Below are 18,168 nucleotides of genomic sequence, written 5' to 3'. Positions count from 1 at the left end.
GCCCGAGTCTCTCGTCTGCCCTCAGTTAGCTGGACCCGAGTGTGTCTAAGCTTGCAGAATCATGCAATGAATAATAAAAGAAAGGATGCACACACATACACACACAGTTCTTTACCATTTCCTTTTGTTGAACTTTCAGCAGAACCCCCTGGCCTGAACAATATCAGTTGGGGCTGATTGATGATGTGGTGATGTCTGCATGTTTCTGTAATTTCTGCTGCACCTCTTTACTTCTGTGCTGTCTGGTGGGTTTTGTGCCGCGCCGTGCATCGAGCCTCTGTGTGTTTGCAAAGATCAGGAAATATTAGCTGCAGCTCATTGAATGTTCATTCAGCACATTTATCCAAAGTTAAACAGCCTCTGGTCTTTGTACTTTGCTTTAGTGTATATAGTGTGAAAGATTGCAAACAAGGATGTTAAAATTAATCTTATAATCGATGCTTCGCGATGCAGATGTGAAAAATTCTGCATCAATGCAGTGCAGAACATAATCAGTTATATCATAATGACATTGCTTGGTGATTTTCTGGCTGCGGCATAACAATTTTCATTAAACACTATTGCCAGTGGTGACTGTGGCTGTCTGATCAGAGTACAGCGCCACTCCAGGTAGGACTTTCACACTGCGCTGCATGCAGCAGTGTCATTAACATGCATACATGTTTAAAACCATTCACACCACCAGAGTGGTATCGCTTTAGGTCCCCAGAAGACTTCTGAAGATCCTGTGGTATTTGTCTCTAAGGCATTAGCAGTCCTGTAAGATATGAGGTGGCATATCCCAAAGGTCTCCTTCTCAGCTTTTTGTTATCAGTATTATTATTATTTGGGTGAAAATTTTCACTAAAGCTTATTTCACTAAAATGAACTAATTTAGGGCTGCAACTAACAATTATTTTAATATTCGATTAATCTGTCGATTACTTGTTTGATTAATCATAGAATCGGATAAAAACAAAAACAAGAAAAGCATTCATTTCCAACCCTTTATTCAAAAACAGAACCAAAATCTTTAGAAAGTGCACAAACATGTTGCTCCTTGAGCTGTAATAATAATAAAATTAAAATTGACTAACACAAAAAACATACAAATGTATGCTTTACATCTGCCAAATATAGACTTTTTTTTTTTTTAAATAAAGTGCCACCTGAGCTGCCAGAACGATAAATAATTTATAAAAAAATAAAGAACAATACAAATCAGAAAATTCAACAGGATTTGTTTGAATGTCAGAACTTGTTCTCTACACTACACTGCAGATGCACACACTCGCAGACGCACACACTCAAATACTCTCACACTGACACACACACACACACACTGCAAAAAATGCTTTTCTAACTTAGTAGTTTTGTCCTGATTTCAGTCAAAATCTCTAAAAAATCATACATTTACTAGACACATGAAATAGCATAAGAAATGATGTATTGTTTTCTGATAAAACATCTCAAAATGAAGTGATTGTTTGTTTAAAACAAGCAAAATTTTCTGCCAATGGGGTAAGAAAACTAATCTTAATGAGATATAATCTCAAACAGAAGTTTTAAGCATCACTTAATTTTCTCATGCCATTTTTCTTGTCTAGTAATCTTGATTTAAGATTTTTTAGATATTTGGACTGGAAACGAGACAAAATTACTAGGTAAGAAAAGCTTTTTTTTGCAGTGTAGCTATACATGACAAAAGATTGAAAAATGAATGGTCCAAAAAAGGCTAGTGAAGAAAAACATGTCTTTAGTCTTTTAATGCAAAGTAACTATAGCACCCCTGCTTTACTACTGTTATTAACGCGCTAACGCTAACTTGTCATGCCTGTCAAGCTGGATGACGGGAAAACATTTACATTTACAGCATTTATTAGATGCCCTTATCCAGAGCGACTTACAATCAGTCCCCCTAGAGCAACTTAGGGTTAAGTGTCTTGCTCAGGGACACAATAGGCGAGTCGTCCATGCGGAGACGCAGAGAACAGTCCGAACGCTGTTTCATCCCCCCTCCACAGGTGGCGCTGTAAGTCCCCGTCTAGTTCTCTTCCGCGGCGAGTTAAACACCAGCACCAGGGACATTACGTTCCTCACTTCAAAACGGAACAAAAGTAGGATTCTGTAGCGACTTACCCTGCTGCTGAACTCCCTTCTTCCTCCTCAAATACTCCAACATGTTTGCGTTTCAGGTGCTGGATCATTGCCGTGGTGCTCCCGTGCCGTGCCATGTCACTTTTGCATATTTTCGCGCAGATTTCTCTGCCTCCGCCATGAATCTGTCCTCTACCTCCGCTTGTTTTTTTTTTTTTTTACTTTTGCTCCGCGCTGTCTATGAGGCGCCAAACTCTGCTAGCATCTGTTCGCGAGAGAGACCGAGTGTGTTCATTCCGCTCCGCGCTCAAATCAAGTTTTTTTTTTTTAATAATCAAACGTCTCCGCGTTGCGCGACATAACGAATCAATTAGGAAATTCGTTGCCAAATCTTTTAGTAATCGATTTTTATCGATTCAATCGATTCGTTGTTGCAACCCTAAATTAATTACTTAAATAATTACTCAAAGCCTGAAAACCATATATAAAACTGCATATAATAATACTTATTGTAGTAAAATTAATAATAAAAACAATAACATTGTAAAACCATAACAAATGTAGATTAACATAGGCACCTTCTATATGTGAGGTGTTTGCACCAATAACAACCAAAAGGTGTTGTCCTGTAATTCACAAATATGTTTTAGAGCTTCATTAGAAAACCAAAAATAAGGATTTTGCATTATGGTAATCCAACAGAACGTAAGGTAAGTTGCATTTGTACATTTGCTAAATAGTGAAACTAATCTCTTAAGACCAAACAGATCACACTTAAATGAAGTGCATATGCATTTTTCATGCCAAGGTTAAGGACCAGAAAAGGAAGGAAGCCATGAATTTTATATGAAAATGCTAAAGCGTTGTTGATTCACTGCATTGCAAATCAAGTTAAAGGTAAGAGTTGCATTTTGATGCACATTTCTGCTGCATTCTGCTCAGATGCCCATTGTAGGTGTTTCTGTTTGTGCTGAGCCCTGTCCACAGGACCCTGACCCTTCCAACCAGCAGTGCCATAAGCTGTGATTCACTGTGTTTACTGGTCTGCCATCCCATGCATTTCTGTGGGATCAGACAAGAACTACTAGCCTTCAGTTCCCACATGTATCAGTGAGCCTTGACCCATGACCCTGCTGCCGATTCACCGTCCCCCTTTGCCTAATATATCTCACCCGCTTCTATTATAACAAGATAATCAATATTATCCACTTCATGTGTAGGTTTTTATTTTCTTTCCGGTTGCAGTTTCCAATATGCTGGCCTGATGATTAATTTGTATATGTGTTTGTTTTTCCATTTGATAACATGAGATAATGGCAATCAATAATATTGATTTTCTGACCAGTCCAAGTAATTGCCATGATGTTAATTAATGGAACATGAAATACACTGTGGTCAGATAGACTGAGAGTTACAGGTGCCGAGAGAGTGGGTGAAGGGGACAGGACTGTGAGCCTCATCGCTTCTGATAGACGGTCGGTGATGGTCAGCGATATACTGTAAAGGGGCCGAGATCCAGAGAAGGAGCATTACAGTCAAAAAGTAATTGCATGCTCATGCTGCAAGGTAGCTGTGGAGTGTGAGTGTTTGTGTGCAGTAGACTGATGTAAGTGTGTTCTCACCTAAGGGCCAGCTTAATACTGTGTGTCAGATTCAAGCTGGGGTGCGCTTGAGTATTGGGGTCAGGGAAAACGTGAGGATGTTTGTATGTGTTGCATACGTGTGTAATTGTGTGTGTGTCTGTCTTAACCCTGAACACCACCTCAGGTGCAGCTTCAGGCTCTTACACTCCTTCAGCACTCTTTCCTCTCATATCTTGGGCTTCTCCTGTTTCTCCATTACTTTCACTGTGTGGGGGCATGCATAAAGTCTGGGCATTAAAATGCTTAATTCTTATTTAGGTCTGGGTACTGAACTGCTGTATTTTAATGCTAACTTTTAATTTTATTTAAAAACATAAGTGCTTTTGATGAAGGTTGTGGGTTTAAGGCCCTTTTACATGTGTGGAGTTTGCATGCTGTCCCTCTGTTGGCATGGGTTTTGTCCAGGGCCTCTAATATCTTCCTGCTGCCCTGCGGCATGCAGACTTGGTGGATTGTCGATTTTAAATTACCCATAGTTGTGAGTGTGTGAATAATAGGGTGAGGCCTGCGCCCTGGTGCCGATGGTCCTGGAATTGGTTATGATAGTGAACGAGTCAGAGAATGTACATTTGCAGTCATTTAGGACTGGATCCAAGGTCTTGCTGTGTTATTGTTATTTACATTTGTATTGGTGAATTTACTTTTTGACTGGCATCAGATTTGACTACTGCTATGGGGGGGTCAGAGCTGACCAGGCCCTTGCCTGCTCCCTCATTGTTTATGTGACAGCAAACAATGGTATTTACTTTGGCCTTGCAGGGTGATTGTATGTAGACGTTTGCATGAATCCATGCTCACCCAAAGATGTTCAAGCTAGGTGTAGAGTTTTATTTGATTTGTTTCAACCTTGAATAGGAATGTGTCCTCAGATTTTAAATTGTGGAATCCCTTTAGACTTTGTTTCATTTTTCCTCAGGCAAATTTTAATACTTCTCTAGTAAGATTTCAACAGTGAATTAAAGGAGCATACTAATGAACTCAATGCTTTGGTCTTCACTGCACATTAAAAAAATATGGTAGACCACTACCCTCTCTGGCTCTTCCTGTCATTTCTCCCTCTGCGTACCTTATTTGCACTTGTATTGATGTGAGAGGCTGCAATCATGGCCCATTCTGATCGATCCTGCTGATCTTCAATCTCATTAAACTGACCATGTAATGGCTCTTCTTTTTGTCGGTCTTGGTTTGTTTGAATGAAATGAACTTATTAAGTGTATCTGGGTTTCTGAGAGACTCCTTTGTGATGGATTTAACCCAGCTTTTGTTTGATCAGTGGTTTTAAGCATAAAACGTCCATAATGGAGCATTAAGCATGATCACAGATCAGCCTGAACAGCCTGAAGTACCTTCTCTGTATCAAACTGTTATATTAAGGTTAGAGGCAACAAATAGTGAATACATATACAAATATCGCAAGTTCCCACAAATAACAACAGCCTGAACAGTAGGTGGGGTTGTTTTGTCAGCAAAATACATTTTTTGTGTGTGTGTGAGTGTGTGTGATGACTGTCATCTAATGTCAATTTCACAATAACAACCGAAAAACAATCAATCCGTATTCTTTTTCTGTTTTTTTATAAGCACACATCCTGCAGGATTTGCATTGTTTATTATAATGTTAAGCAGTACCTAATTAACAGCAGATATCAAATCAAACATTCAAAGAAACTTTTATAGTATGGTATAGTAATATAAAGTACTATCTTATCTAGGCATAGGTATAACATTACTGTATGGATCACTTGCTACAACTATCTGGATGGTTCATACGAATTCATTAACTCACTGATTATACTTGTCTTAAAAAACTGGACATTTTTAGGATTCATCACCTCTCTGCTTCGTGTCCCTTGTTGACTAATCATTGGCACAGCATTGACCGTCTTCTTGCTAAATCGCCTAATTTTGAAAACAAAAAAGCAGACATCTCCCAGTGTGCACTGGGGGAAGCAGCATCAAGCTAACAATCAGGGATTTCAATCTGAATTTCTAATTCAGACATTTTGCTCTTGTTTATAGTCTCATTTACCTGAATTTCAAATGTCAACTTATTGAGTGTCTGGTGCACACTCTCTAAACATTCTCTAAACTTCTTCTCTCCCTTATGTGCTTAAGTAGTTGTTCCTGTCAAGAATGCCGAAGTTTGGAGTGCAGATTTAGCCCCACATTGCCTGTATTCATTTAGTTTTTATAGTATTCTGTGGTCTGTTGTAATTTTGTGCAATGATTGACTCCGGAAATGGACATGTTCTGTAGACGTACAAGGTTAGGCTGGATGTGGTTCTGGGAGACAGTGGATAAGACTGTATGTTTGTGCATGGGGGTCTGTGATCTCTATGGGTTCATTATGAAGAGAAGCCTTTTGGGCCTTAGTTTGAGTTTCAGATAATAGTTTCATTAATTTCAGGTTGTTGAGTAATTTGGTACATTTTTGCAGCAGTCTTGGGTCATTAGTCCTTTTTTTCCCCCTTCCTTCTTGACAAACCAGCAATCATGGTGTTTTCTCTCCTGGCCCTTTGTTCCATGTTTGGTTCTGTGTGTGTGTGGGTAGCACCTGCAGCACCTGCGTAGAGACTAGTGAACTGGAACGTGCCTTGTCACTATGAAACAAATATGTCATTTAGATTAATGTTTTAATTTGAGAGAGAGGAGAGGAGTGTGTGCTGAACTGAAGTTGAAGGGTTTTAATTCTTATCAGCAAATGGGAAACTCAAAAAGACTTTCCCTGAACTGGAACAATGCAATGTTTCTGTGAGAACCATCATGTATGCTGAATGTATTCATAAAGCACATTTTACCCAAGTGGTAATTCAGTTAAATGTATGTGGAAGGATAAATCCAGTGAAAAGATTATTACAAATACACAAATACATAAAATTTCAAGCTGTGATTTAGTTTGCTAGGTAGTTCTGTTGGATCAGGAAAGATGGTTAAACACTTTGCTCTCAGTAATCTTCTTTTTAGCTGTATATTTCATTACAAAAAGATTTAAAACTTAATTGCTTTGTCTTGGTTTTGAAAGTATATATGCAATATATCTGGTCACACCATTATACCTTTGCTATCTTGCTTTTATTCTCATGAAGCCCTGACTTTACAACCCAACCCCAGTATGTCCAATCGCCTTGTGATCATTTATCATAATCTCCCTGACTGAGTAAACGTCTGCTTTTTAACACAGTTGCATGCCCTGGAGCTTTCATTAAAGTAGCTGTGACACATCTCCCAGTCTCCCCAATCTGTGTGTTTGACCCTGTCTGGTCCAGACCTCAGGCACTGGCACTTTAATAGCCCCCAACCACATTAGTTCATGCAAAGTGTATGTACTTTTATATAAATAATCTGGACATGTTAGACCTTACATATGAAATGTAGCTTTAAGGTTATCAAATAAAGTCTGAACGGGAGCATCCACAACTGCTGGTGAATTGTTACATGTGGTTGTCTTAGCAACAGTCCCAAAATGTATGAAAAGACCCTCTGTAACTGGCAGAAAGTGACTCACGCAACCTTCAAAGGTTTCATGAAAGGCTTTACAGGTTTAACTGAAAGAGGAGGCCTGCCAGTCCTTCACAAACACAGTGATATTGAAGCCTGTTTTTTTTCACAGAACCTGCTCTCTTTTTCCTGAAGGCTTCGTGATTAATTCAAAATGTTCATTTGCTTTGATTAGAGATCATGATTCTTCAATGCTCTTTCTATCATCATACATTTAATTGTCTTAAAATTTGACTGGTTGCAAATTTCATTTTTTTTATTGTGTTTTTTTAAGTATTAAGGCTTGCTTGGTCTTAGTGAGTGAGGAAACTTAGCTGTTAGAGCATGAACAGATTTGCTGCTGTCTGTCTCGTGGGCTACAGGGACAAGAAACTAATTCCATTGATTGTAAAAATTAACCAAGCATCCAATCAATTGCTGTCTCAGTGTGAACAATCTGCCTCTTTTTTTTTTTTTTTTTTGGCTTCACGTCATTGATCATAGGCTCTGGCACCCTCACTACTTTCAACCAATCGCCATAATCACACACCCCTCTGGAGGTATCCACCTGAAATTTCGAACATAACGTATGTTTCTCTTAAATATATTTGTGTTTATTACCCTACCTACTTTTACAATCTGGGTCTGTAAGTCACCTCTGCACATCCCCATCTCCACTCCTGTCCTGGTCCTTTCCCCCAGAGGAGCTGCCAGTTAAATAGGCCGAGACTGGAGACACCACTTTGGGCGTGGGGGAGGAAGAGGAGGATGAAGGGTGTTGGGGAACAGACATAGCCTCATAGGACGTTTTGGAACAAATGCTCCAATGTCTAGAACAAAGTGGGTGTGGAGTGTCATTTCTCCACAGCCTTGGGGATGGCTCTCTTGGGGGATACACTGAGTCAAGCTACTGTAAGGTTCCCGGCAGGACCAGGCCTGTCCCAGCAGGGGACATCCTGACACCTCAGAAAAACCACGAGAACCAGGAAACGTAATCGATCCCACAGACTATTCTCTACCAAATGGTCACAAGATCAAAGATTGACCCCCACGGACAATTATTACCAAATGGTCACGAGAACGGGTGGATGAGATCTCTCCCACAGATTCATCATCCTGAGGATGGCGGGAAAGCCCCTCTCACCTCTGGGGGAAGCAGAAAGGTTCCTTGAGTGTTTAACTTGAGTACAATATATATATGGAGGTATCATGACAATACATGCGTGTTTAGATTGATTTTCATTGGCTCAATGTCCCCTGTCACATAAATTAAACAGATATAAGATACAACAAATATGTTATTACTAAAACCAAATCATAAACAACATCAAAGATTTCCAACACTTGAGGGGGTCGTATAGTGACCCCCCCAAAGTGACCCAGATCGAGGATACAAAAGGGAAGGTGACATGCCGTTCTAGGAGTTACTGCATTCAGGTTCTCCCACACATGCGATGGTTTTAAGAGCTCTGCTACCTGTTCTTTAATCCAGCGCTGTGTGTAACATCTGTTGGGTATGTTGGATTGATTTTCATTCTATCATTCTATTTTGTTTTGGACAATTAAGGAACTGCATTTACTATATCTGTAGAACTGTGAAGATTATGTATCATAATAAATGTAACTATTGATATCCTTAATCTCCAGTCTTGTTATAGAATATTCTGTCAACTAAAGTTGTTGGTCATAGGGGGAACTTTCTGATCGTATGGCAACACGCCAGATTTATGTATGTTTAAAGAACTTCTTGATCCTATAGCACGTAAGTAGGTATTTTATGTGAACCGTAGAGAGTTCCTTTTCTCCTACCCCTGGTGTGATCAGCCTGTCAGTCGGTGCAAATCCGCATGGTAGAAAGTTATTTTATTAATTATACTTGATCTATTAACTGGCCACTGTTTTGCTGATCAAGATTCGTTAAGTCAATGCAAATTTGCAGAGTCTTTAGTTCTCCCTGACTTTATAAATTATTCAGCCCCTATTGTCCTCTTCATTCCAACTACCCATCTAAAGTGAATAGTCTTGGTAGTTATATTGGAGTCAGATTATACAGATCTAAGACTATTTATCCGGTTGATAAATAAATTAGTTTTGTAGATTCGTTATTTTATTTTGCGTCAAAAAACGTCATACACGTTAAACCCTTCACCGTCGTATCAAGTTCCGTTATTGGGCTGACAGGCGGGTTTTACAGTTGGTGATCCCGACGTGATCTTGCTGCCTCGCAAGAACGTGACGTGTTTTTGACACATCCAACACCTGGAACTACGAAGCAGAGTGACCAGTTTCCGGACTGACTGTAAACATCGCGAGACATGAGGTTTGAAATCCTTCTCTGCCTACTGCAATTCTGGTGAGTACGTCGTTTTTATTTATCAGCGTTTAAGTGAAAGAAAAATACACCACATATATACACATTTATAGAACGGGTCGACATACCCAGTGACAGACCAGAGACCGTAGAAATCTGGTAGTAATTAAACCTTTAGACACCAAAACATGACTAGCCAGACACAGCATTACACGGACCCAACTGCAGAGGTGATGAACGCGCTTGGCCAATATTTAAAGACCACCCTACTACTGCTTAACAAAAAGGGCCTAGATGTTAATGCCAGTAATGACCAGCTTCTAGACTGGTATGAAGCATGCGGACGTACATTATTATCAAAACGTAAATTCCGTAAAATCCCCGCCGCCCTTGTTTATTTAATTCATTTGAATGACATAAGAACTCAGGCCGAACGCGATCGAACTGTTGCCCGTTTTAGAGAAATAGGAGAAAGCCGCGACCAGGAGCTGACGAGCCTTAAAGCTCAGGTAAATGCGATCGCTTACGATAAACAAAGGTGGGCGCGGGACATGGAAGAAACACAGAGACACATAGCCGCGCTCCAGGTTAAACTGGAACGCGCTCAGGAATACTCGACCGCTCTAGAAGACTGTTGTAGTAACGTGGGAATCCCTATTGCTGCTATTCGACAGGCCAACTCCGATGCACCTGAGTCATATGACTCTAGTGAGGACGAAGAATGTTTCATGGCAAATAACGAGTCCGAGGAGTTATTGCCTTTAGAGGAGGCTCGCAGTCGACCTCCCACAGTAACACGTTCCTTAACAACACGTTGCACAAATGTGCATAAACCATCCAAAAATGAATCATACTGTCCAAACCGACCGACCAAATCTAAACACAGCCCTGTGATAACCCGATCAAAGTCAAGTTCAGCACAACACAAACCAGCAAATGTTGCAGTATTAAAAACCATGACAAATGCTGAAGATGCTGTAACTACCGTAAGCCGCCCTTTAACTTGCGATGAAGCAGCTAGACACAAAGAAGCTGTGGGGATGATGCCTAGAAGGGGACCATTCCAACCATATTGGGACAACTTAATGCTGCAAGCCAGCGTCTATAAATTGGAATTAAGAGACGTGTGGCAAGTAATTCTACTCACTATCCCTTCTGAGATAAGACCTAAAATGTCTGAAGGACTAAGATCAGGATCCATTCTCGTTAAGGAGGATGATGAAACAGATACAGCTGTATATGAACGCTTACGGAAAGCGGTGCTGGAAGTAAGAGGTCCAACACCTACATCATGGGACAAAATTCTCGAAGTTAAGCAAACATCCAATGAATCATTCGAGACATACGCTGAACGCATGTGGGTCTCATTTCAGGAATACTCTGGCCATGAACAAGTAGACCGCGATAATGAAACACTGCTGCAATTTTTAAAAAATAATGCCGGACCTCACGTTCAACAAGCTCTTGACCACGGCGTCAACCCACCACAGAACACATACTGGTCTCTGATTGAATGGGCATCTAAAATAGAATGCAGAGCAAGAAATAAGTCTCAGACCATCGCTGCAACACAGTGGGTAGCAGAAGGTCAGGGGTCACGGGACCCCGCATGTGTCCACTGTCAACAGAATACACACCCGTCCCATAAGTGCTGGAAGCTTAGAAACAGACGCATTAACTCCCGGCGTCCCAACTCAGGCCATAATGACGGTTGGATATTAAAACAAATACAGCGGTTATTTGACGAAAGACATAACGTTGCAGAAGAACGCAGAACACGTGATGACCTCTTACAGCACGTAGCAGCCCTAACCCGCCCCCATACCACATCCCAATAGGGATGCGCGGCCTCCACAACGATCGGGAACATTATATCCAGCGGAAACCGTATCAAAATACGAGCAAGTCTTGGAGGCCGACTAGTCGATGTACTCGTTGATACTGGTGCTGCATGCTCCTGCACTAACATCAAGTTACCCCTCACTGATCAAACAATCCAAATTAAGGGAATAGGAGACACACTCATGACTGCAACCCAAACAGAGCTAGTAACACTCGACCTTGGCATAGCTGTGGTAAACACACGGTTTTGGTATTTACCAGACAACAGTGAGGGAACTGTGTTGGGTATGGACATTATGCAAAAACATGGTTTTGTGATTCGATGTTTAGAAAAACAGATTGAAATAAAATTGAATAAAACTGCGAAACCTCGGCTAGCACAAACCACTGAGTGCGTCATGTCCATGTCCATCACAGATCCTTGCCAGGGTATATATGAGAAACACAGCAACATATGGGCCACTCATGAGCATGATTGCGGAAATGTGAATTTTGAGGTAGCCATTAAGGGCAACCCACCTCCACCCCAGAAACAGTACCGCATTAAACCGGAAGCGGAAGCTGCAGTGCACGAAATTGTACAAGAACTTGAGGTGAGAGGAATCATTCGTCGATGCAGTTCTACCACTAATTCTCCGTGTCTACCCGTACCGAAACCAAATGGGAAGTGGCGACTATGCATTGACTACCAACGGCTAAATAAAGTATTACCCAAGGTGACACCAATCGTAGCGAACCCATCCACACTCCTTTCCCAAATACCTGCTGAAGCATGTTGGTTCACGGTACTAGACATTAAAAATGGATTTTGGTCACTCCGGGTTAAACCGGAGGACCAGTGGAAATTGGCCTTCACGGTAAAACATATCCAATACACTTGGACGCGCATGCCCCAGGGTCTCCACAACAGCCCTGCGATCTTTCACCGAGCTGTGGCCGATGTCCTCAAACCCTTCTTGGATACAGGCAATGTGATCCACTACGTGGATGACATTTTAATTGCCACAGGGGGGTCCATTGATGAGCATCTGCAACAACTCGACTGCGTAATTCAGACATTAGGAGATGCTGGATTTAAACTAAACAAAGATAAGGCACAAATCGCACAAAAAAAGGTTCAATATCTCGGATACACTTTAACACAAAATCACCGCTCATTAACTGAGAATAGGCGAAAATGCATTGCTGAACTGCCTCGTCCACACACATTGAATGCACTTCAGAAAGTTCTGGGCACCGCCAACTATTTACGAGAATTCATCCCTAATTTTGCAGGAACAGCCAGGTCTCTATACACCTTACTCAAAGGAAACAAAAAACCAAATGATGTTTTAAACTGGACAGAGGAACACGAACAAGCCTTTACCGATTTAAAACAACGTTTATGCTCAGCCCCAGCGTTAAAGCTGCCCGACCCGTCAAAGTCATTCCACATACAGGCCGATATACATGACAATGTTGTTTGTGGTGTTTTAGCTCAGGAGCACGGAGGTTCATTACTGCCAGTAGCATACTACAGTAGGAAAAAGTCCCCAGTCGAACAAGGATTTGATTCGTGTACACAGCATGTTTTGGCAATGCATTGGATGCTAGCAATCACAGAACCTATTGTAGGATTCCAACCGATTGTCTTTCACACATTGCACACACCTGTACAGATGCTGCTACAAGGTCGAATTAAAGGCGTATCCTCACAGAGGATGGCACGATGGCTGGCAGACATTCAATCACGTGACATCACAACGACACATCAGCGCATACTACCACATTTACTTGGGGACATTGAGGGTCAGCCGCACACATGTGAGCTGGATCCGGAAATAGAAAGTCCGGTACGAGACCGCGAACTTTCAAACCAGACACGAGTATACATTGACGGCTCCCGTTTTGGGGAAGATGGAAAATTTTACACTGGCTGTGCGATCTGGACCCCTCAATGCCCCAACATAAACACGACCCAGAAATCATTATTCAAATTGCCACCCAACATGTCCGCACAGGAGGCAGAGCTCATAGCTCTACTTGAAGCACTGAAAGCACACCCTGAGCCATTATGCATATACACCGACAGTCGATACGCTTTTGGTACAGTACATGATTACATGACCCAATGGCAGCTCCGCAACTTCCTCACCTCTGCAGGCACTCCAATCAAACATGCCCAAACTATACAAATGATTTGGAAATTAATTAATACCCGTGCACATTCCATATCTGTCATCAAAGTACGTGCACACATAACAAAAAACCCTGACATACATGAACAAAACAACAATATTGCCGACAAACTAGCCAAAACTGCAGCAAAGACTGGCGATGAGTGGCACAGAGACATGACAGACGCTCCTGCTGTAAGCGTGATCCAGGTTCAACCCATTGATTTAAAACAATATCAGAAAGATCTATGGACTTCCGATGGAGAACTTATGTCACACTTACAGCAGGACCAACTAGTCGCCATCCAGGATGGAATCATCCTTAGAGAACAAAAATATGTTGTTCCTGAGGCCCTTCAAAAACCCATTATCAAGATGTACCATGAATATGCCCACACATCTGCAGAAAAAACGGTACAACTTATTAATAGGTATTTTTGGTGGACACAGATGACATCCGATGTCATGAGCTGGTGTGATTCATGTCTGGTGTGTGCAGCAGTAAATCAAGGAAAAACAGGTCGCACTAACCTCCGTAGACCTGCCCAACCAAAGGGACCCTGGGAATCTCTCCAAGTAGACTTCATTGGTCCGCTCCCAAGTGCCAAGGGGGGATACCGATATTGTCTCATAATCATCGATAAATTCTCAAAGTGGGTTGAAGCAATTCCTACTCGCAATAATTCAGCAAATACTGTGGCACGAGTGTTTGCGAACCAAATCATCCCACTCTGGGGAACACCTATTCAAATTGAATCTGACCAAGGAACCCATTTCACTGGACAGGTAATGAAAGACCTATGCAAGATGTTATGCATAAAACAGAAATTTCATATACCATACCGACCACAAAGCTCTGGGATGGTGGAACGAGTAAATCGCACCATCAAGGAAAGCATAACAAAACAAATCATACAGAAAAATAACAAGTGGACCGATGCACTGCCCACAGTTTTAAGCGTACTACGGGCATCACCATCTAAAGCCACTGGCATCAGCCCATTTGAACTGATGACAGGCCGAGTCATGAAACTTCCCATTGACCCAACAATCTCCCCAACAGAACTGGCACATCTTGTGGTCTCAAAACAACAGACTGTTTTGCTCCAGTTGCAGGAACGTTTAAAAGTGCTACATTCTCATGCAACATTGAAACAACAACAATCTGATCTGACCAATGATGCTCAGTTTAATCCTACCTCTGAAGTCACATTTGCAGAAGGGGATTTAATCATGGTACGCGTTTTTGTAAAACAAAACGTTTTTGCTCCTAGGTGGCATGGTCCTTACGAGATTAAAGCTGTGTGTAACAGCTGTGTGGCCATCAGTATCCGAAGGAAGTTAAAGTGGTACCATATGACCCAGTGCAAACGATTCAGAGGGCAAACGGGAACATAATCCTTTCTATCTCCTCTTCAGGAAAACCACTGCCATCCCATGGACCCCGGATACGCGGAAGGTTTCTGAATCCACATGCATCAAGCTAGGACAGCGAGTCCAGCTCATACACAACTTAGACTGTGGGAGATGGGTATGGAAACTTTTTAAGGGGTCAGACACACCTCACATCACAATTTTACCTAGGGTATCAGTTTCATGGCCCCCCGGTGTAGCACCGGAACCAAATTGCACACGCAAAATATGTTGTAAGACAGGATCCACCCATCTCCCGACATCCAGAATAATAGGACACACACTTAATAATCCCACACAATTTCGAAATACAACTGCCTGGTATAGGCTTAAGGCAATAGCAGACTCAAATATCGGTAGTATGCACATAATGCACCACCAAGATAATAATGGACGAGATCCAAAAAAATGCTATAACATCAAGGATCTTGAACCTGCATCGTATCGATGCAGACACACAGAACCACACAACCACACACACATAGGGTATACAGAACTGCTATTTAACTTAACTTCCCCTACAACTGAAGACAATAGACCGAGAGCTTTTGTTTGGACCAGTCGGAGAGAAGGAACCTACTGTGTAGGAAAATGCAAATCCAACCTCAATACATTTACTAACCCTCAAAATTGCTCATGGACATCAAATTATTGCATAACTCTCACCACTTGTGGCTATCGCAAACCCTCACAATGTCCCAAGTTACATCCCATCCCTCCAGGCGGACTCATCAGAGGGAATATTAATAAGACACTACTACATGATGTAAATCTTGTCATGACACATGTCAGTTACAACATATCTAACATCTTATCTGCATATGTAACTCATTGTGATGACGATGATAAAACCTACACATGGTTGCAGACACGTATCGATGATCTAGTTTCTGATTACAAAAGTAGATTGGCTGTTCAAACACCACCCACACGAAACAAACGGGATCTATTCAGTGAAGTCACTGGTCTTTTTGGCTCAGTGAACTCCATTAAAAATACATACAAAATCACTGGACAATCTCAGTATCTTGCATGGCTGACAAACCAAATCGCTACAGGATTCCAACACATCACGAATAGCAACGAAAACATAATTAAAGCAGTTAAATCAGAGGCCCAAACACTTTTGACCATTAGCCGCTCACTTTTTAATCAAACTAAAACAATTGAACGTGACTTGGCATGCAGAACATATGCCCAAGATTTATTCACAACAGCCAGACAAGAAATATTGGACCTTCGACTCCGAAAAACTCCCAGACATGCCTTAAATGATTTAATCAACATCCTAGATTTGCATAGGTGGTTTACATCTGACAAAATGAAGATTATTAATTATTCTGAACTGTTGTCTACACTTATGCTATATACTGGAAAAGAATGTATTGGATGCATAGGATTTTTTGTTACCTTCCCTTTGATACATCCTGACCAAGTATATCCAAATTCGACCACCATTCGTTCAATTGGCACCGTAGTCAAAGACCAGGTGATAAAATGGGACCAACTCATGGGGTACATGACATCCAAAGGAACCGAGATCTTATTTACCACACGCACGTGTTGTCATGAGACATCCAGTTATGTAATTTGTGTTTGTAACACTTTGCAGCCATTCGCATATAATGATACTAGACTCATCAGTGTACAGTCATTACATGGTTACTCAGATGCTGTCCAAGTATCTCACACGCAATGGTGTGTCGTCAGCGAAATGACTTCCTTCTCATATGGAGGTCTAACGTGTCCTACCAACCACACCTTCTGCCTTGAGATATCTGAGGATTTCTCCATGGGACAGCTAAACATTCTTGGCAGAACAGCACTGGAGGTTGATGTGTCACCCTGGTGGGATGACACATTCTACGAGCAAGGAATCCACGCCCTGGCAGAGACAATGAACTTGGTGCAACAGACAATTCAGGAAACTGAATACCACCTCAATCAGGCACAGGTGGAAGTCAACATGGCCAAGAAGACGACCAGAATCTTGTCAAGCTCCTCCACTCGTTCGGCAAAGGATGCCTACACATGGTGGGACTGGGTGTTTCGTGGATGTGTCATCAGCAGTGCATTAATTTTCACCTTCTCACTGGTACAGTGCTGTTACTTTCACAGTGTACTCAGGACCCTACACTCAACAACCAGGGCAGCCTTTATTCTTAACCCCCTACAGCTACCTACATCTCAAAGACCCTGAGAAGAGACGCTAACCCTGCCAGACCACCACGGTGACCCCTTGTGGACTATGCTTCAATTGCCCCACGGGGTCAAGGGGGGAATTGTAAGGTTCCCGGCAGGACCAGGCCTGTCCCAGCAGGGGACATCCTGACACCTCAGAAAAACCACGAGAACCAGGAAACGTAATCGATCCCACAGACTATTCTCTACCAAATGGTCACAAGATCAAAGATTGACCCCCACGGACAATTATTACCAAATGGTCACGAGAACGGGTGGATGAGATCTCTCCCACAGATTCATCATCCTGAGGATGGCGGGAAAGCCCCTCTCACCTCTGGGGGAAGCAGAAAGGTTCCTTGAGTGTTTAACTTGAGTACAATATATATATGGAGGTATCATGACAATACATGCGTGTTTAGATTGATTTTCATTGGCTCAATGTCCCCTGTCACATAAATTAAACAGATATAAGATACAACAAATATGTTATTACTAAAACCAAATCATAAACAACATCAAAGATTTCCAACACTTGAGGGGGTCGTATAGTGACCCCCCCAAAGTGACCCAGATCGAGGATACAAAAGGGAAGGTGACATGCCGTTCTAGGAGTTACTGCATTCAGGTTCTCCCACACATGCGATGGTTTTAAGAGCTCTGCTACCTGTTCTTTAATCCAGCGCTGTGTGTAACATCTGTTGGGTATGTTGGATTGATTTTCATTCTATCATTCTATTTTGTTTTGGACAATTAAGGAACTGCATTTACTATATCTGTAGAACTGTGAAGATTATGTATCATAATAAATGTAACTATTGATATCCTTAATCTCCAGTCTTGTTATAGAATATTCTGTCAACTAAAGTTGTTGGTCATAGGGGGAACTTTCTGATCGTATGGCAACACGCCAGATTTATGTATGTTTAAAGAACTTCTTGATCCTATAGCACGTAAGTAGGTATTTTATGTGAACCGTAGAGAGTTCCTTTTCTCCTACCCCTGGTGTGATCAGCCTGTCAGTCGGTGCAAATCCGCATGGTAGAAAGTTATTTTATTAATTATACTT

The 18,168-nt window shown here is 41.7% G+C and overlaps 2 protein-coding genes across 8 annotated transcripts in view; both read left to right on the top strand.

Annotated features, from left to right (window-relative positions):
- diaph3 (diaphanous-related formin 3) overlaps positions 1-18,168 on the top strand; it is a 219,976-nt gene that overhangs the window by 50,910 nt on the left and 150,898 nt on the right. The gene's annotated exons all lie outside the window — the stretch shown is intronic.
- Positions 9,346-17,852, top strand: LOC114789743 (uncharacterized). The gene is made up of 2 exons (XM_028979074.1): positions 9,346-9,549; positions 14,925-17,852. Exons 1-2 carry the CDS (start codon positions 9,512-9,514, stop codon positions 17,116-17,118), a joined length of 2,232 nt encoding a protein of 743 aa, XP_028834907.1. The 5' UTR covers positions 9,346-9,511; the 3' UTR covers positions 17,119-17,852.

Source organism: Denticeps clupeoides, chromosome 5 (assembly GCF_900700375.1).
Source record: "Denticeps clupeoides chromosome 5, fDenClu1.1, whole genome shotgun sequence".
Taxonomy (NCBI): Eukaryota; Metazoa; Chordata; class Actinopteri; order Clupeiformes; family Denticipitidae; genus Denticeps; species Denticeps clupeoides.
Note: the sequence above shows the minus strand (reverse complement) of the source record. Positions and strands in the feature narration are given on the sequence as shown.

Coding starts and splice junctions, on each gene's coding strand:
- LOC114789743 (XM_028979074.1), top strand. CDS start 9,512: ATGAGGTTTGAAATCCTTCTCTGCCTACTGCAATTCTG. Junction 9,550..14,924: donor CTCTGCCTACTGCAATTCTG/GTGAGTACGTCG, acceptor TCTCCTCTTCAG/GAAAACCACTGCCATCCCAT.